We start from the raw sequence: 16008 nt of genomic DNA, 5'->3' as shown, positions 1-16008 counted from the left end.
CTTTTATAGTTGATGGCCCAAAAAATAGCTTCCAGAGGTGATGGATGGAGCACCCCCCCACTTTACATTGACCAGATGTCTTGCCATAATCTTTCCTGCCTTGCTACAATATTGCCCCTGTTCCAAGATCTTTCAAGGTTCCCAACTATTTTAGTTTAAAACAGAGATGAAATGTGATGCTGCTTTCTGATCAATGAATGTAGAAAAGACTGGTTCTTTTCAGCCGAGGAGTGATATTAATGTCTCTCTGGGTGCCAAAAGCTACACTTCAATATGCTATCTCTTAAGCCTATAGGTATTCGACTCAGCCCACAGGTAGTAGCATGTTTGTGTGTGTGTGTGTGTGTGTGTGTGTGTAAAAGTTAATACAGTGTCAGATAAGTATGTCTAGGTATTTCACGGGAACTCCTTCTTATACCACAATGACATTTACCCTTTTTGCATTGTCGGTTAAACAGAGAGCTGCTTTTATGTCCTTTTAATTTTTTTAATGAATTTTTGTTTAGTGCTTTTGAAACTGAGTGCTCAGAGCATGGGCATGCCCTAAACAGCTCTCCCAAAGGATCAGTGCATCCCTCCCTTCAATCTTCATGCTATTCCAGATGTGAGTCTCTCCTGAGCAGAGGCTACCAGTTATACCAGTTTATGTTGAGGATGGATGGTTTATGCTATAGGCAGATGCCCCCTTTGGGCTGCAGTACATTATGGCAAACTGGCCAGATTCTGGAGGGCTCCTCCTCTTTCACCTTTACACAGAGGCTGACAAAACTCGTGGGGGTGTGGAGTGTTAGTCCCAACTCTCTATTAACATCCTTATGGAAGTTCTCATGTGCATGGCAATAGAGTTAACTGCCAGCAAATGGTAGTAGAGTTCACTGGCTGCAGAGCAGGGCACATGTTCCACCTTCTGTATGGGTGGTGACATAATTCCTGCTCTGAAGTCCATGCCAGGAGCATCCATGAGGAATTCTTATAGTACTTTCTTACTTCATAGGGGTTTGTGAGATTACATACATCAAAGATTTCAGAGTAGCAGCCGTGTTAGTCTGTACCCGCAAAAAGAACAGGAGTACTTGTGGCACCTTAGAGACTAACAAATTTATTAGAGCATAAGCTTTCGTGGACTACAGCCCACTTCCTATATGAATCCGAAGAAGTGGGCTGTAGTCCACGAAAGCTTATGCTCTAATAAATTTGTTAGTCTCTAAGGTGCCACAAGTACTCCTATCAAAGATTTTGAGGCACAAAGTTATTATGTTAATGGGGGCCACTTAACATATTAAGTTCCTTAGTACCTAAGAACTCATAGGTAGAGAATTCCTTCTGGAGCCTCTAGATGCAATACATCTGCTTTCACCCATCTTTGGTACACAAAGCAGAATTCTGCCTTTTCTTACTTTGTGCTCCTTCTTTCTTCCATCCTTTACATTTCAAAAATAATATTTCTTTTCCTTACTTTCACTTTGCTTAACTTGTTTGTGGATGAATAGTTGTGCATTTTGGTCCTACTAACAATCTGCCACATTTTGTTAGACTCGGATACTAATATGCTATGTATATAGTTCAATACTTGGGGTATGTCTACATTGTGATAAAAGACCCACAGCAATGAGTCTCAGAGCCCCGGTCTTGACTTGGGCTTGTAGGCTGAGGCTGCTGGGCTATAAAATTGCAGGGTAGACATTTGGGCTCAGACTGGAGCCCAAGATCTGAGACTTTCCCCGCCCTGTGAGCCTGAGTCAGCTGACCTGGGCCAGCCACGGCTGTGCCGCACATCTTTTACTGAGTGTAGACAAACCCTGTGCTTATTGATTTTAATCAGAAAAGTTAGCTAATTTATTTGAACTTCAGTTATGCATCAAGATAAAAAAGTGCACAACCCACAGCAGTGCTAACATGTTGTTACTATGATCATATGCAGGTTTCTGTGATGGAAGCTCAGCAAATGACCTGATGCTGCCCAACAGAACAGTTTTAAGCAAAACTGATGCTCCATCGAATTTTATAGACAGCTGGCAGGTGCCAAGCACATTAAAGTATGTTGGAGAAGACAGGCACCAAGAAACTAATTGTTCAGTCATGGACTGTTCCAGGTGTTTCAGCTTGGTGTTGAACCAGACCTTCAGTAGCTGTCATCCTTATGTACGTTAATTATTTCAGAGGTTTACTGTATTAGAGAGATTTAATTTTGATAGATTTTTATTTATTTGATATGATGTTTTTAATGTAGCTAAATGTAATAATGCATCATAAATGTCATGAGTGATATCTGTGCATCCTGTTATAGCTTTACATTTGTTGCAGAAAATTAACTGAAGAACGGAGCTGATCAATATGAGACTTGCATTACAGCAGCTGACATTCAAAATCGGTGGCTGCCATATAGGTTTAATATTAATAATACAGTTTTATTTGAAAGTGACCCCAGTAAAGGCACTCATGTTTCTGCATCATATAAGACAAAAACAGTCCACTTAAAATCAAACAGATGACAGTAGATTAGTAGATTATGATGAAAAGTGCCGGAAAGGTATGGGAGGGAAAGACAGTAAATGTGGGTCTTATAATGGTAATTCTAAGAATACAATATATATAGACAAAGGAGAAAAGGTTTGAGGCTCAAATAGGTCTCAGATGTAGCCAGCGGTTATGCTTTAATGGGTTTTAAAGACCAACATTGCCAGCTCACAGTCAGCCAGTATATAGCAGCCAATTTAACGATTGCACAGAGAGTGAAATATGCTCATGATTGTTCAGACTCATGAACAAATGTGCTGGTACATTTTAACGGAGTTGCAGGCCATGAACAAGCATAATAATCAATATTCTTGGTCAAGGTAGCATGTAAAGCGGTCATGGGATACATAGTGACATAAGGTACAATTTTCCCAGTCACTTAAGTCCCATTTTCAAAACTGATTTAGGTATTTAGGAGCCTAAGTCCTATTGGCTTTCAGAGAGACTTAGATTTCTAAGTGAAAATGGGACATAGGCGCTTTTAAAAATGTTACCTATGCAAACTGCAATTTAAACTCTTTTATGACACATCCAGCACTTAAGGGAACCTGAGCTCTCTGTTCCATATTGGCTGAGCATTCCTCAATGGGAGCCAAGGAGCCTTGCTGTAGGAACAAACCTATGAGGTGCCTTCTGCCACCTCTAGGCCTGATCTCATTTTAATGGGTGAGCCTGGTTCAATACAGTCTTACTCAATTTTTTACATAACTAATGATTTCAGTGGAGTCTCACTGTTGTAGAAGTAGAGTAACACAGTGGTGAATTGGATCTTGTATACTCAAGGTTGGGAGCTGCCATCCAATCCATCTATCCCATAATAGCCCCACATGGCACCACCTTAAAGCGAATAACATACACATAATGCACCAGTTAGACAAAAACATATTTTTGACAAACTGTGGAGGGAAATCATTTACAAGGTAGAAACATATTGGAAAACCAATGAGAGCTGTAGGTAACATGCTGGTTTGTGTCCCTAGCTGCCATTCTTTCCAGCTGTCTTTTGGATTAGTCTGGATTCTCTTCCAACCATCCAAGACAGGGGTTCTCAAACTGGGGGTCGGGACATCTCAGGGGGTCACAAGGTGATTACATGTGGGGTCATGAGCTGTCAACCTCCACCCCAAACCCTGCTTGCCTCCAGCATTTATAATGGTGTTAAATAATATATTAAAAAGTGTTTTTAATTTATAAGGGAGGTCGCAATTAGAGGCTTGCTATGTGAAAGGGGTCACCAGTAAAAAAGTTTGAGAGCCACTGATCCAAGAGCAGGCACTGGAAACTTATCATTGCTTCTAGATGTCTCTCTCTAAAGGAGACTACACCTAGATACCCTGCATTCTCACACATGAAATAGGAGGGTAATGCTAGATGAAAGGCTAAAGTCTAGATGGAAATACAGGGGAAAAAGGAAGAAAAACAGAGAATAAGGTATTTCATGACAAGAATGATTATGCTTCCCATTGGGAAGAATACTATTACTTTTTGCCCTAAGCATCCCAAATTACTTGGTTCAGGGAAAATAAGAGTTCCCTGCATTCTCTTTACATTCAGAAATGTTCATTTTCAGATGCCCTTGGAAAATAAATCCTCTTCATTTACTTGGGAAGGCTGGGTGCCCAATGTCGCTTCTGTACCTTCAGTCCAGCCGGGCAGACCTTGTGATTTCCCTGTCACTAGCTCATATAATTGCATGATAGGATCCCCAAAGTAGTGGAGATGTTCACCCTATTGCATCACGATATGAAGGTACATTCACTGTGCAACATTAATCCATGTATTTATTATTTATTAGGTTCCACCTGAATTATTCTGTGACCTGTGGGTTCAAGATGTGGAATACATTCAGAATCCTTGTGTAGCACTGGCTGCCTATGTGGCCATGTGTAACAAATTTAATATCTGCATAAAGTGGAGAAGTTCAGATTACTGCTGTAAGTACTATGTTCTAAGGTGTATTGCATGAGGTTTCTTTAAAGCATGAGTTATTGCAAGTCAAAGATAATGCAATGTGTTTTAGTGTGGTGTGTTTATAGAAATAGATCACTTTAGCTGATCTACCTGCTTTGCAGCATCACAATACATTTAGGATCAGAGTTCTTGCTTAATAAGTGCTCAGATGCCATGGTGATGAATGATCTATTACCTAGAATCTAGACAGATAACTAGAACAAAGACAAGTGGTAGCATGCTAAGATATCTGCAGGAGAGAGTGAACAATGGAAAGGATGTTTTTTTCTTGTTGCTCTGGTGTGAGCCTCTCTGGCCCATTCTCAGATTCACACTAAAGAGCTTTGAAAAAAGTTTCACCCAGCCTTCTTTGGCTGGAGGAAGGACCGCAGCAATGAGGGTGTTTGGAAAGTAAAGGGCACTAACTGGAGAGAGAGAGAGAAGAGGATCTTGAATGAATACTTCTTCATAAATAGTATTAAAGAATGCCTCAGAGACAAATATGGTCTGTATGTACCAGTATGAATATACGTGGATTACAGCTACCATCTGTAGGTGCTGTAGATGAAGGAGTGCATGGCCCAGGAGAATGATATAATAGAAATGGAACAGGGAAAGTTCTGTGGAAAACAGTACTTTAAAATCATGACATATATGATATTTTTATATACAGTATATATGCGCGCACTCACACACACTCTCTCTCTCTCTCTCTCTCACACACACACACACACACACACACACACACACACACACACACACACACACACACACACACACACACACATATATGCCACACAATATTTGGAAATCAAATAAAAATCTTTCAGACAGGCATATGTGATATCTTTGTAAATAAAAGGGACTGTGTTTTTGGGCAAGGATTTTTAAGTAAAAATACAGTCTGAGTATAGAAAACTGTGAACTACAAAGCAGATTGTAGGGTTGGTAACTTTCTCAACTGATACTGCTCTAACTTGCAAATTACTATTTTACTATAGAGCTCACAAAATAAATTTGGAATATAGTCAAGTATTTGAAACTTGGTGAAGAGACATCACCCTCTTTTATTGTTATACCATAGTGACCTCTGCTGGGGGTATGTAGTAGGCAAAAACAGTGAAATCGTCTTCATATTTTCTGGTCGCTAAATGGAGATGTGTTGTGATCCAGTTTTTAAGAGCCCAGAATCCTGTGATTATAGGGGCATCGTGGATATTTCCTGTGGGGTATCATGAGTATTTTTGGTAGTGATGAGCTGAGTAAAATCAATTCCCTCTTCAAACTAACCCTTAGGGCATTTGTTTTAACTTGAGCCTTCCCCATTCCTGAGCAAGCACTCCCTCTGTAAACTGTGTTCTGACCTCCCATCATGGCCATCATTCCAGTTAGCAACTTTGTGTGGGTTAGGCATCATCACATCGAGGGGTGTAGTGAGCATGCTGCACTCTGTGCTGATCAGACTGCAGACTTGCAGGGCCTCAATATAGGGTGACCAGATGTCCCGATTTTATCGGGACTGTCCCAATATTTGCTTCTTTGTCCCGCGTCCCGACCAATGTTTGATTGGGACACTGGACAAAGAAGAAATTTTCCCTTCCGCTCTGGCGCTCGGGCCCCCCTCGCCCCGGCTCCGCCCTCTCCTTCCCCCATTGGCTCCCTCTCCAAATCCCCACCCTGGCCCCGCCTCTTCCCCAGCATTCCTCCTCCCTCCCAGGCTTGCAGCATGGCAGCGCAAGCCTGGGGGGAGGGGGTGGTGGCGGTGCCTGGATGCTGGAGCTGGTGAGTCAGCTCCAGCACCCGGGCACCGGGCGGGCAAAGGGGGGCTGGCAAGGGAGGGAGACAGGGGGGCTCAGCTGTGAGCCCCCCGCTGCGCCAGAGGGCTTCTGCCCGGGCTGATGCACCCAGGACTGGGAGTGCAGCCTGAAGGCTGCTCCAGCCCACGGGGCAGCGAGGTGGGTCCGGTCGGGGGGCAGCGCGGAGCGGGCAGGGGCCAGGTGGGCGGCGCGGGGGCCTAGGCCGAATCTCTGCTGCTGCCGGGGAGCCCCGCGCCTCTCCCTCCCGCTCGCGGCTGCGGCTCCTTCCCGGCGGGACGCGCCCCCCGGGCACATGCGGCGCGCGTCCAGCTGCTCCTTCCCGGCGGGAGGGAGACTAGGCGCGGGGGATGTGCGCCGCATGTGCCCGGGGCAGCGGGAGGCGCGTCCCGCCGGGAAGGAGCCACAGCCGCGAACGGGAGGGAGAGGCGCGGGGCTCCCTGGCAGCAGCGGGGATTCGGCCCCTGCCGACCCCCCCCCCCTGGCTCCTGCCTGCTCCGCACTGCCCCCGCCCAGACCCACTGCGCCCCGCATATGCCCGTGGCGGGCCAGGGGGCGGGAGGCTCCGCGGGGAGGGCAGTGTGCGGGGCCTGCTAATGCCCCAGGCCCCTTAAAACTTTTTTTTTTTTTGCTCCGCCCCCCCCTTTTTGCTCCGCCCCCCCTTTTTGGCTCCGCCCCCATCCCGATATTTTATGCTGGTAATCTGGTCACCCTACCTCAACACAACTTTTTAGAACTAATGTCCTTTCCCCACCACTCTCAGACCAAGAAGATGATGATCCATTTTTGGCTAACATTAGTAGCCTTGCCATTGTAGATTCTTTAGGAAATATGTACGCATAATAATCGTAGAAACCATTAGAGTAAGGAGACTGACCATTATTAAAACTAAAAATCTCTCCCTTCAATGCTATGAGCTGGTTGTTGCGGGACAATGACCTTCCACAACACTCATTTAATAAAATTTCTCATTTATTCGTTAGCACCGATAAACCTGTAAAAAGCTACCATATATGAAAGAAGAGTAATATTCTCCTAAGGTTTTCAAGAAGTATGATTAAAGCAAGCACATTGTTTTACACTGCAAGTGAAAATAGAAGATTTGAGATTTTAAAAGAAGAGTGATCCCCAACTGCTGTAAAATTGTGAAAATTGAAGCACTGATTTTCACCAGCTGAGGATCTCATCTTAGGTGTTCTGCAGACAGAACTATATCAAAGTGAGTTGCTGTAAACTAGAGACTAGATGTTGTCATTTAAACCGACTACCCATTCACACGCCTCATGTAACCATATTTGCAGCTGTTAGAAGAGAAGAACGTGAAAAAGCAGTTTGTACTGGATACAAAAGACACCGCACCAATATGTATCATCCAACAGAATCATTAATGCCAATAGCTACTAAGTATGTCAGCATATCAGTAGTTCTACTCATAATCGTTTGGGTGAAAAGGTGTTGAGTTTTGTTGCAACTTTGTGTAGTTGATAAAGATTTGCCAGAGCCAGGGGTGGCCAACCTGAGCCTGAGAAGGAGCCAGAATTTACCAATGTACGTTTCCAAATAGCCACAGTAATACATCAACAGCCCCCCATCAGCTCCCCCCACCAGCTCCTCCTGCCCACCGGCAGCCCTGCCGATCAGCTGTTTCATGGCATGCAGGAGGCTCCTGGGGAGAGGGGGAGGAGCAAGGGCATGGCAGGCTCAGGTGAGGGGGCAGGAAGGGGTGTAGTGGGGGAAGGGCCTGTGGCAGAGCCAGCACCTCCCAGCATGTCGGGAAGTTGGCACCTGTAGCTCCAGCCCCGGAGTCGGTGCCTATACAAGGAGCTGCATATTAACTTCTGAAGAGCCGCATGTGGCTCTGGAGATGCAGGTTTACCACCCCTGTGCCAGATGCTACAGTAATCAAGATATTTGTCATTTCATTTCCTCTGGGAAATATTCAAACTATTTCAATAAAAATATATTTAAAGATAAACCTACATGCTTAAATGTTTTAAAAATCTGAACTGGTTTGTGAGGGAGAAGAAATTGTGTGTTGGGATGGTTTCTCTGGCCCTCTGCCCACTGCCCCCCAAAAGGCTAGCTATTGCCTGGGGAAAATATGTTATGTGGGAGGGAAAATGAGTTAAATTGTTTACAAAGTTTGCTCTTGACAATTTTGTGTAGATTTGTTGATCACTTCTGATTGCATATAGGAACTGAGCAATGCATATCAATGTAACGGGGGGGGGGGGGGAATTTCACACAGCCCTGTTTGTGCCCTTCTGTACCAGACAATACCCTTATGTGCTAAAGATCTTCAAAATGTGGTCTATTTTAAGTGTTTTATTTCTTTGTTAGCCTTTCCCTGCTCAGAAGACACCTCCTACCAGGCCTGTATAGCTGCCTGTGACGTTCCAAGCACTTGTCAGAATGGTGAGCCCACTCCTCAGGATTCAGAGTCCTGCTCCGTGCTGACAGAGGGCTGTGTCTGTTCTGAGGGGACCATTCTTCACCGTGTTCACTCCGCTCTCTGCATTCCAGAAGAGAAGTGTGGTATGTATTGATCTCCCCTTTTTGATTTTTGCCATCTGTCAAGTGATGACCACATTCTTGAGCAGGCTTCACTAATTAGTGGAGTTCCCTATCTGATGGCTGGGCTGATGATGCCTAACTCAGAGGTACTCTGGAGTGACAGCTCCAGCATTGCAGCATATCCTCCCAGTGATACTGACTCACACCCATCTTCCCTCTTACATTTGGAGTGGTCAGCACTGGCCATTAGCCCAGATCCCGACACTAGTTTGCAATCACACACATGCCATAGAGCAACAAGATTGTCAACTCTGAAACAGCATTAAAATTTTCTGTCTTCTATTGCAATTATTTAGCCTGCACAGACAGTTCGGGAGCACCCCACGCAGTAGGGGAGATTTGGAAAACCTCCCTTAGCGGATGCTGCATGCACAAATGTGTTGACAATGAGACCATTATTCCTGTGGAATACAACTGCTCAGATATTCACGATTTAGACTGTCAGCGCTTTGGGGAAGTGGCCCTGATTGTTCCTGATGATCAGACCTGTTGTCCTCAAAAGATCTGCAGTAAGTATCCTTAATAAAGTATATGAAAATATGAAGTGTCCTTTCTGGCATATCCCACTTCCTTTGTGCTATGGTTTGTTTTTATACTACACGTGCTATTTTGGAGGTCAGAATGGTGAAAGCTGATTTGTTATGCAGGAAAATTCTTATAGTGGCTGCCTGGCTTCTTTATGTGGATTTGAATTTGCAGATGGATTTGTTGCTTTTTTGAATGAATCCTACATCTAGCAACTATTGAAAGCAGTTATAGGCTAGAGTCTGTAGATTCTTTTAATTAGTCAATAAAAATAAATCAACAGAATAATTCCTAATTTGGAAGAAATATAGCGATCATTTACCCTCTTTGCAAAGTAACTTGGTAGCAAAAAATCATATCAGAATTAGGGAAACTTTTTATATTCATATATTTCTAGAAGATCCCACATTCAAGAGCGAAGGTTGCAAGTTACTATCATTGTTCATGCCTATGGCAGATTGAGATCAGATTGTTGCAAAGAGTTCTCCATGGGGAATAGATTTTTAAAGTTGGATTTTCACAAGTGCTCAGCTCTAGCCTAATTCTGCTTCCAGTGAGAGTTAGGCTAATGCTGAGCACTTTTAAAAATCCCACTATTAGCCTTTTTGCATGTGTTTTATTATTATTTGGGTTTTTTTTAACAATGAACCAGAAACACAACTTGATGTTTTCTATTTAGCATAAGAGACCTGTACTGAATATTGTAGAAGTTCATCATTTCTTTTTTGTATGTTTTTTTAATAGTTTGTAATCAGAGCTTTTGTGAATCCTTTATCCCTGAATGTAAGGGCCTGGAAAAGCTAGTCACTTACTATCGTGAAGATTCCTGTTGTCCCAATTACACTTGTGGTAGGTATTTTATGAAGAAATAAAAACATAGAACTGTTTTTGGCAGAAATGTCTGCATTTTGCAATATTCAAACTTATTCTTATGTGCTACAGATTAGAGGTTCTTGCAGGATTTCATTGTGTGAAAATTTTGGAGTGAAACTATAAACCATTTGCAAAAATGGATTGAGGTTCACAGGAAAAAAATGTCAGTGCAGACATCATCATTATGCCTGTATACAGAGCTCTCTTTCACTTGTAAACCCAGGGCTGGATTCTAGTGCATCTTGTGCAGGTGCACTGGCAAAGGAGCCTTCTGTGTAAGGATCAGGCAGAAATATGACCTAGCACTCTGTAGAGTGCTAGGCAAGGGCATGACTAACATGCCTACCTGTGTTCCTCTGCTCTAAAGGGCTATGTCCCAGTGACTTGGGGTTGCAAGACTATGGTCTCCTCTCTGCCTGCTGGTGCCTGGAAGCAGGCATTAAGGTTAGTGCATGCAGCTCCTTCTTTAGTTCAAATGTAAAGAGTGCTGATGAGTTTGCTACCTCCTGAGCTGTTCTGTCTGTGACTGTCCTGCACAGATGGCTCAGGAAGCCCCACTCAGCTGCTCTCCTCCTCCCAGTCTTAGGTAAGAAGAGACAGAAATTCCTCCTGTGCTCTTCCCTTCACTTTATTTTCTGCACTCAGTTTTCATGATGTAGTTGTCTACTTACCTTCCTCTGTGGTGTATTTAGTTGAAGGGATGAAGATGAGTGGTTACGGAGAATGTTATTTACACAAAAGAGTCCAGAATCTGGGATGTAGGTGCCTTTTGGTTTATTATTTCATAAATCTAAATACATAGATACGTTGTTCTGAGATTGGCTTGGCGTTGGTGATGCTATGGTGCCTCCCTGCTTTGCTCTCTCAGGCAAGGGGGGGGCACCATACTTTTGCCCAAAGATTGACATTTAACAAAAAATGTTTTGTGCTTGTTTTAGAATGTGACCCATCCAAGTGTGAACCAGTGGAGCAGAGTCAGAACTGCCGAGAAGACCAAACCCTGATTGCTGCTCGTGTGGAGGGGACCTGCTGCATATCTTATATATGTGGTATGATATCTTCACTTAATGTAACTGTGTGTGTTAGCATATAGACAAGCATAACTGGATAATCACGTATCATTTAAGGCCACAGTGGGGCACCCAACACAGCAGTGTAAAGCCCGGATGCCATTTAAAAACTGTTTGTTGTGTGTATAGGACAAGGGAAACGGAAGACACCATCCCATGTGTGTTTTTTTGGGGAGCTGCAAAACAGCCCTGCATGTTGTTGTAGCAGAGTTGGGGATTCCATGGAAGGGAGATTAAGGGCTGGGCCAGTGGGGGCCATGCATAGTGTAGATCAGCAGCTCTCAAACTATGGAGGAGGGGGCTCCCAAAGGAGGCACAGGAATGCCTCAAGGGAGGCATAAGCAGTGTGCCTTTTTTTTTTTTTTTAAAGAGCTCTGGCTGTCAGCCCTGGGTGGCTGGGGCTCACCTGTGAGGCAGGGATAAACGGGACAGCTGGAGCCTCACCACCCAGGCTCGGGCTTTCCTTCCCCCCGCTCCCTCCATTCCCTCACCAAGAGACAGCCTGGGCTCAGGCTCCCCCCACCCCAATTCTTCACCTGGAGGTGGCAGGGCTCCAGCTGTCAGCCCCAGGTGGCAGCAGCAGCGCAGAAGTGACAATGTGGCGCTAAGTCTGCTGTGAAAAGTGATATTGATGAATATCACTTTTCACATTGCCACCCTTACTTCTGTGCTGCTGCTGGCGTGGCGCTGCCTTCAGAACTGGGTTGCGGTATATGTACTTGGGGGGGGGGGGAAGGGCGCATAAATGACTACAGACACAAAGTGTCAAATAGCTGGGGTTTCAGTAAAGACTTCCACCTGGGACAAACCTTAAATGCATTTGTACCAAAGGAATTCTTCACCGCTGACAGCTTTCTGTGCTCACTCTGTTAGGATGGAAGCTGTGTGTTGAGTGTGGAGCTTTCTCCTGCACAACCCATTGTCCTTTTGCCTGTCTGATGTCATAAATCTTTCAACTAGAAATGCCTGTGATACCAAAAATTCAATACTGTGTTTTTGCTGCAAGTTCAAGTAAGAAGATACAACAGGTGTCAGGGATAAAGCCTTTTGTTGGGAATCAAAGATACAGTACACCCTCACTATAAAGCCTTTAACAATTATGAACCTTGGGCTATCGTGAACCTGGTCCCTGGATCCCACCTGGAGCCCCGCCGCTGCAGCAGGGAGCTGAGAGCTTCTCTGACCCTGGGGTTGCGGCAGGGGGCAGAGAGCTGTCTGCTCGGGCTGTGGCCCCAGGGCTGGAGGAGTTCTTAGCTCCTGCTGCAGGGCTTGAGGTATCAGTCCAGCAGTGCTCTTTCAGTATAGCGAACCCCTGGCTATAACAAACAAATGGCTTGGATTCCCAGGGGTTCATTATGGCGAGGGTGTACTGTATTTATATTCAGGCAGACTGAGGGTGCTGCTGAGTGACTCAGCAGGCAAAATACAGTTACAATTAGTAAGATCTTGTGTGCTATGTCTCAATAACATTTTCAGTTCCCTTCCTTTCTTGTATTTAAATCTTTGTCTTCTTCAGCATGTGGGGTTTGCTCTGATCAGATACCAAAATGTCAGGAAGGAGAAGTGCTTACCGTGGATGGCAACACTACGGATAGATGTTGCCCTGCATACCAGTGTGGTAAGTTGATTTGATTTGATTTTTTGTGTGTGTGATTCTTAAATGAAAATAGTAGAGTCACTGCACTAAATTTCCTAGTAATAAATGTCCAGTGCTATAAATGGTGGAATAGATATATCTCTCCTACTGTTGGGATATAATTCTGTCCTCTCCAGTGCTGAACCTATACTCTTATAATGTTTAAAATATCATGTTCATAAAGCAGCATCTATACATCTATGTCATGCATGGGTACTGGTCATTCCTGGCACTGAATAGTGGAGATTAACCGAGATCAACATGGAGCATTGTAAAACAATTTTAAATGCAACTCTTCATACCCCGCCCCAGCTGGAGCTTTTCATGAGTGAGCAATTCATTGCCTGTGCTTTGTGTTTCTGTTCATCCAAAAAAAAAAAAATATTTAGAACCACATGTTGAAGGTATTTTTTTCTTTCTTTTAGTTTGTGAAACTTATCGTTGCCATGAATTCCAGTGTGCACTAGGGATGTCTTTGGTGGAAGTTTGGAGCCCAGAAAAGTGTTGTCCGTATCGTACATGTGGTAAAATTATCTGTTTTCATTTTATCTGTGTTAGATCCTGTTGAGCTGGCAAGATCTCTGTGGCCTTTTAGCCTGAAGGCTACAAAATAATCAGTTATTCAGCTGTTAACCTGCCCAGGGTACAGGCTGTTTTGGATACATGGAGAGGTGCTGGTGTGCAGATGAACTAGGGAGTAGCCAGCTCAAAGCAAGGAATCTCTCTATCTAACAGATTTTTTTCTTTTTTCAGAGAGATCGTAAAATAAATAGTTCTAATAGCTACAGGGCAAAGTGGTCTATAGGATCCATTTATTTGGGATTGGGGGTCAGGCTGGAACAGAAGTCAGGTGCAATTTGTGTCCACAGTATTGGGCTCAGCAGGAGATGTTTCAAAAGCCAGCAGGGCTTCTGTAGTGAGTACTTGGGGCTGTTTGACACTTTTTTTGTTTTTAATGCAAATGGCAAGATACTTTTCTGAATGACAATTTCTGTTTTTCTGTTTTATTTTAGAGTGTGAATGTGATACAGTTGCTAAACCTCAGTGCAAACTGGTATGGAATCCGTCTTGTTAAAATTAATTATTTTAGAATTTTCTTAGCAAAAATATTTAAAGTGTCAGTAAATTATGATGAACTTCTTTATCTTTCTCCTCTTTTTACATTGCTTTAGTGGATAGATTAGATTAGATAATTATGGCATAATATAGTTGAAATGTTAGTCATGAACATTTCAGTTGTTATTAGAAACATGGTTTAAAATCTAAGAAAAAAATATCATGCAGACTAAAATGACTAGCAGGTATCAATTTGCTTTTCTTTTTTAGGATCAAATCCTGCCCTGAAATATACATATACGGGAACTGCATGCACACATCAGAGGGCAGGATTTGGCATTTATTCTGTCAGAAATTAAACACTTACATTATCATTAATTTAATACTATCCTGTCATGATGAATATGTCAGTGTTTTTTAAACATCAGGCTCTGAGTCAGTAAAACACTTAGTCATGTTTCAATGGGACTGCTTACGTGCATTCTTCTCACGCGCTTAAGATTTGGCACATGCTTAATTACTTCGCGGGATGAATACATTTTGAATTCACTGTGATTATTTTATCCAGAAAAAGGATCCTTGGAATAATCAATAACAAATGTAATTTAACATCTTAATGAACAAATAGTATTTTTCTCTCCAGGAAATATTATAGTCTAACTATTTAGAAAAAGCTAACAATAAAGCTGTTATTAATAGGTTTTTAGAGGTTTGTTTGGAGTGGGGTGGGGGGGAAGGAAGGGATGAATTTGATTAATCTTAGTGCATATGAAAGAAAATTGGCCAATGTAAAACGTAGGATCATATTCTCTGCTTGTATAATTCCATTCACATCAGTGGAGTTATCCCAGCAAATGACGTGGCCCATACAGTAGGCAGACTTCCATTAACGGGTGTGCCACTGGATTTCAGTCTTGACCTGCCATGGCCTTTCCACTTCAGTTTCAAACTCTTCTTATACTGTAATCATTCTCAGTTTGGAGGCACAAACAAATGTCCAATAAGTCACAGCTACTAAACTAATTTTCACTTGTGAGTGACCAAAGTCAGATTCCACTCAAGGCTTCAGAGGTAAGAGACTACTGTATTAACTATGCTACTTAGCCCTGAAGTGAAAGTTTAAGGGAGAAAAATCAAACAGGCAAACACCTGTTTGTGACATCACATTATCTTTTTTTTCTTTTGTGTGGATAGGGGGAGAAACTGCAGATAGATGAACAGTTTCAGAACAGCACAGAAAATGTTTGTGGCTGTACTAAGTACAAGTGCGGTAAGTCAGAGAAGAGTTTGTGTCAAAGACATATCCCCTACAGTGCTAAGGGTGGATCACCTGCTGTGGACCATGCATTCACTTCTGAAGCCTGGCACCGAGGGGCGAGAATTCATTGACATACCCACACATAGGACTGTGGGATGAAACAGAGAAAAAGGAGGGTACATGTTAGGCTCTCACTAACTGCATAGTTGTGTACAGCCTCCCCCTGCATACCTGGAAATAATTCCCACAGCAGGAGAGCAGAGCAGGGCAATCGGGGACATGAGTTGAGGCAGTGCTAAGATGCTGATGAACACCTAATTCAAGCAGCATGTTTCTCTTCCTGGGGCTCAGTCCTGCAGTACTGAGCACTAGCCCCAGCCCAGCAAAGCATGTAAAGGATATGCTTAACTTCTAGCCCTTGAGTAGTTCCATTGATCCATTGTGAGGCTGTGGCACAGGTGCTGCAAGTTAAGTGTGTGCTTAAGTGCTTTGCAGGATGGAAGTCACAATGCTCAATTCTGTGCAGAATCATATCTCAGAAAGTACAGAATGGGGCCAAAAGAGCCTCAGACTTGTGCTGCTCTGTGGAGCAGGAATTCACACAAGGTACTCAGTAAGCCACTATTAAGGGTTGCAGGTGTGTGCCTGTCTAGATGGAGTCAGTGGCACCTTCTGCAAAGACATGTTGTTATTTCTGGTCTAGGGGCTTGTCTACACAGACATTTAGTTCTTGGC

General features: G+C 43.5%; 1 protein-coding gene across 1 annotated transcript in view; it reads left to right on the top strand.

The window, feature by feature from the left end:
* OTOG (otogelin) overlaps nt 1-16008 on the top strand; it is a 147001-nt gene that overhangs the window by 111953 nt on the left and 19040 nt on the right. Inside the window, exons 39-48 of the mRNA XM_054027475.1 lie at nt 1922-2142; nt 4313-4451; nt 8622-8816; nt 9152-9364; nt 10125-10229; nt 11192-11302; nt 12840-12941; nt 13385-13483; nt 13973-14013; nt 15210-15285. Coding sequence (XP_053883450.1) covers nt 1922-2142; nt 4313-4451; nt 8622-8816; nt 9152-9364; nt 10125-10229; nt 11192-11302; nt 12840-12941; nt 13385-13483; nt 13973-14013; nt 15210-15285 — 1302 coding nt within the window. The remainder of the gene's footprint in view (nt 1-1921; nt 2143-4312; nt 4452-8621; nt 8817-9151; nt 9365-10124; nt 10230-11191; nt 11303-12839; nt 12942-13384; nt 13484-13972; nt 14014-15209; nt 15286-16008) is intronic.

This window comes from Malaclemys terrapin, chromosome 4, assembly GCF_027887155.1.
Source record: "Malaclemys terrapin pileata isolate rMalTer1 chromosome 4, rMalTer1.hap1, whole genome shotgun sequence".
In the NCBI taxonomy this organism is placed as follows: Eukaryota; Metazoa; Chordata; order Testudines; family Emydidae; genus Malaclemys; species Malaclemys terrapin.
Note: the sequence above shows the minus strand (reverse complement) of the source record. Positions and strands in the feature narration are given on the sequence as shown.